This window comes from Amaranthus tricolor, chromosome 2, assembly GCF_026212465.1.
Source record: "Amaranthus tricolor cultivar Red isolate AtriRed21 chromosome 2, ASM2621246v1, whole genome shotgun sequence".
Classification (NCBI taxonomy): domain Eukaryota; kingdom Viridiplantae; phylum Streptophyta; class Magnoliopsida; order Caryophyllales; family Amaranthaceae; genus Amaranthus; species Amaranthus tricolor.
The window spans coordinates 26,672,758-26,676,603 of NC_080048.1; the positions used below are offsets into that span (position 1 = coordinate 26,672,758).

The 3,846-nt window shown below is 38.8% G+C and overlaps 1 protein-coding gene across 1 annotated transcript; it reads right to left on the minus strand.

Moving 5' to 3' along the window:
* Positions 1 to 2,648: 2,648 nt before the first annotated feature.
* LOC130805645 (uncharacterized) lies at positions 2,649 to 3,626 on the minus strand. Its single transcript, XM_057670429.1, has one exon. The coding sequence runs from the start codon at positions 3,624 to 3,626 to the stop codon at positions 2,649 to 2,651; it is 978 nt and encodes a 325-aa protein (XP_057526412.1).
* Positions 3,627 to 3,846: the final 220 nt, after the last annotated feature.

Sequence of the window (3,846 nt, forward strand, 5' to 3'; positions counted from 1 at the left end):
TTCCCAAAATCGTGACAAAAATTTTGGGTCTCTGTCAGACACAATTGTTCTCGGTACTCCATGTAACCTTATAACTTCTCGAACATAAGCATCAGCCAATTGTTTTACTGACCATGTTCCCTTCATTGGCAGGAATCTTGCAACTTTGCTCAATCTGTCAACTATTACCTAAATTGTGTCATTTCCTCGTTGCGTTCTTGGTAATCCAACTACAAAATCCATGGATATGGAATCCCATTTCCATTCCGGAATTTCTAGTGGTTGAAGTAGTCCAGGACTCTTCTGCCTTTCAAATTTCACCTTCTGGCATATCAAGCATCGAGATACAAAATCAGCTACATCTTTCCTCATACCTTTCCACCAAAATAATTTCCTTAATTCTTCAATCATTTTATCTCTACCAGGGTGTAAGTGAAACATTCCTTGGTGTCCTTCCTTCAAAATCTCTTTTTTCAACTCTGTGTTGTCTGGTATACACAATCTCCCGTTCATTCTTAGTTCACCTTTCTCACCCACTTCGAACGCTTCTGTCTCTTTTCTTTGAACTCGAATGATTAACTCGATTATCTCGGGATCTTCTTGTTGTGCTTCTATAATTCTTTCGAACAAAGTCGGTTGTATAGTCATTGCTCCCAAATACTCAAAAACTTGATAGTGATTAACAATTTCTAGATCTAACTTCTGAATTTCTCGGTATAGTTCCCAAGGTACCGTCATTATAGCATTTACAAATATCCTCGGCCTTCTGCTCAATGCATCTGCCACTTTGTTTGCTTTTCCAGGATGATAATTTATGTTAACATCAAAGTCTTTAATGATTTTCAGCCACCGCCTTTGTCGCATATTCAGCTCCCTCTGAGTGAAGACATATTTCAAATTTTTATGATCAGTGAAGATCTTGCATGGTACTCCATAGAGATAATGTCTCCATAACTTCAAAGCAAAAATTACGGCTGCTAGTTCAATGTCGTGTACTGGATAATTCAACTCGTGTGGCCTTAATTTCCTTGACGCATAAGCTACTACTTTGCCTTCCTGCATTAGCACACATCCCAAACCTTCCTTCGATGCATCACAATATACCTCAAATGCTTTCCCACAGTCGGGCATGGTTAACACAGGTGCAGTCGTAAGTCTCCTCTTAAGTTCTTCTAGTGATTTACTTTGCTTCTCGCCCCAATGAAACCGAACTCCCTTTTTAAGCAACTCAAACAACGGTCGGGCAATTTTAGAAAAATTTTCTACAAACTTCCTGTAATAGCCTGCTAAGCCTAAGAAACTTCTTACTTCAGTAACACTCTTTGGATTCGGCCATTCCATTACTGCCCTAATCTTTTCAGGGTCAACAGAAATTCCATCCTTTGAAACAACGTGCCCTAAGAAAGATATCTTTTCTAACCAAAATTCACATTTACTAAACTTGCCAAAAAGTTTCTCTTTTCTCAACTTCTCTAAAACTATCCTTAAGTGCTTCTCATGTTGCTCTTCATTCTTCGAATACACCAATATATCATCAATAAACACAACCACAAACTTATCCAGGTAAGGGTTGAAATATCTTTGCATGAGATCCATAAATGCTGCCGGAGCATTGTTAGACCAAATGGCATTACTAGAAACTCATAGTGCCCATATCTGGTTCTGAATGCAGTCTTAGGAATATCTTCTTCAGCAATCCTTAATTGATGATAACCAGACCTCAAATCTATCTTCGAAAAGACCCTTGCTCCCCCCAACTGATCAAAAAGGTCGTCTATCCTTGGCAAAGGATAACGATTCTTGATGGTAATCTTATTGATCTCCCTATAATCAATGCATAGCCTCATACTCCCATCTTTCTTTCTGACAAAGAGAACCGGAGCTCCCCATGGTGAAATACTAGGTCGAATGAAAAGCAATTCATCTAGCTGTTTCTTCAGCTCAGCCAATTCAGCTGGAGCAAAATGGTAAGGGGTTTTAGAAATAGGGGTGATATCAGGAATAAGGTCAATATGGAAGTCTACTTCTCTTTTTGGAGGTATACCGGGTAATTCTTCAGGAAACACATCAGAATATTCTTGCACGATTGGGGTTTCTTGCAAACTAGGTTTAGGTTTTACTTTTTTAGTAGTAACAAAACATAAGAACCCTTCATCTCCTTGTTTTATCATTTGTGTTGCTTGAATTACAGAAATTGTCTCTAGCTGAGATCTTGAGTTCTTTCGAATGCACTTTATTCCCTCGGGAGTTTTTATTCTAACAACCTTTTCCTTACACAAAATCTCCGCTGAATATCTCTCCAACCAATCCATACCCAAAATGATATCAAATGTTCCCAAATCGAAGTGAATTAAGTCAGCTGGTAAAAGATTCCCACAAATCTCCAATGGAAAATCATAAAAGATACGGTCACACAGGTAAGGTGTACCATCAGGTAAATTGATACACAAGTGGGATTTTTGAGGTTTCAAAGAAGTAGAAGATATGCGGAGAAAAGCACTAGAAATAAAAGACCTATCCGCTCCACAGTCAAACAAAACATTTGCTATTAAATTACCAATAGGAAATTTTCCAGAAATTACTTTACCTTCCACTTCAAATTCCTGGTGTAAACCAACATAATGATCTCCAATTGCATGTAGGCCCACGGATGCTCTAGTCTCATTCCTCTAAGTGCCAAATGCTCTGTTTCCTGCAGCTTTCGATGTTGTTCTGCTCTGATTGAACGTTTCACCGCAGTTATTAGCCAGATGTCCCTCCTTATGACACTTGTAGCATACAATCTTCCCATTACAGTTTCGGCCTCGATGATCTTTTCCACATAACCTACATTTCCACTGTGTCGGCCTTGCTACAGTTTGAAACGGCTTCTTCCCCTCATTCCTGGCCTTCTTGTACTTACTGCCCCCACTAGATTCATTCTTTCTTTTATTAAACCCGTCTTCTTTTTCCAATATACGCTCGTACTCCAACGCTTGATTGTACAAATCATCAAAATCTTGATATCTAGGAGTGCCTTTTTGGATCCTGAGGTTCAGACCTTCAAAAAATCTAATCGCCTTGCCCCGATCAGAGATCACTATTTCGGTAGCGAATCTAGCCAGCTCTCTGAACTTACTTGCGTACTCGATCACTAACATAGTTCCTTGCCTCAGAAATAAGAATTCATTCTTTTTCTTTCTCTGAAGAGAGGGTGGGTAAAATTGATTACGAAGCTTCTTTATAAATTCTTCCCATTTAGAATCTATGGCGGCTTGTTTTACAGTCTTCCACCATAATTCAGCAGTGCCTATTAAGTAGAATGTGGCTAATTTCACTTTCATCCTTGACGGGCAGTTTATAGCCTCCAACAGTTTCTCCATTTCTGCAATCCAATCCTCAAAACGAACTGGATCAGGTTCTCCATCATATTTTGGAGTTTGATGACTAGACAATCTCTTATAAAATTTCCCCTCATCATCTTCATGGAAACGACTCATCTGCTTCTCCATTAAGTTCAGCAGCCTCTCATTATTCCTTTCCATCATTCTTAACTGATTTTCCAGAGCCTGAACTCTTGCATCTTGGGTCGTGTCATCAGCAAAATCATTCCTCGTCTCTTGAGGTTCACTTCTTGCGATACACCCTCTACCACCACCTCTTGGCATCTTTATAAAGTAGGGAAGTGTTGCGTTAGCTATATTTTAAATTGCAAATCACATTTTTTTTAAGCACAGAAAACACATGAAACAAATTTCATTTAAAATACTAATTTTAACTTTTTTTTTCAGAATGTAATTTATCACGGTGTTTCCTAGTATCGGATAAGAAGATCCGACCATTCGAATAACGTTGGCTCTGATACCAAGTGTAACGGACAGTCCTTTT

Bases quoted from the DNA above. Each gene is read 5' to 3' on its own strand.
- LOC130805645 (XM_057670429.1), bottom strand. From the start codon at position 3,626: ATGCCAAGAGGTGGTGGTAGAGGGTGTATCGCAAGAAGTGAACCTCAA.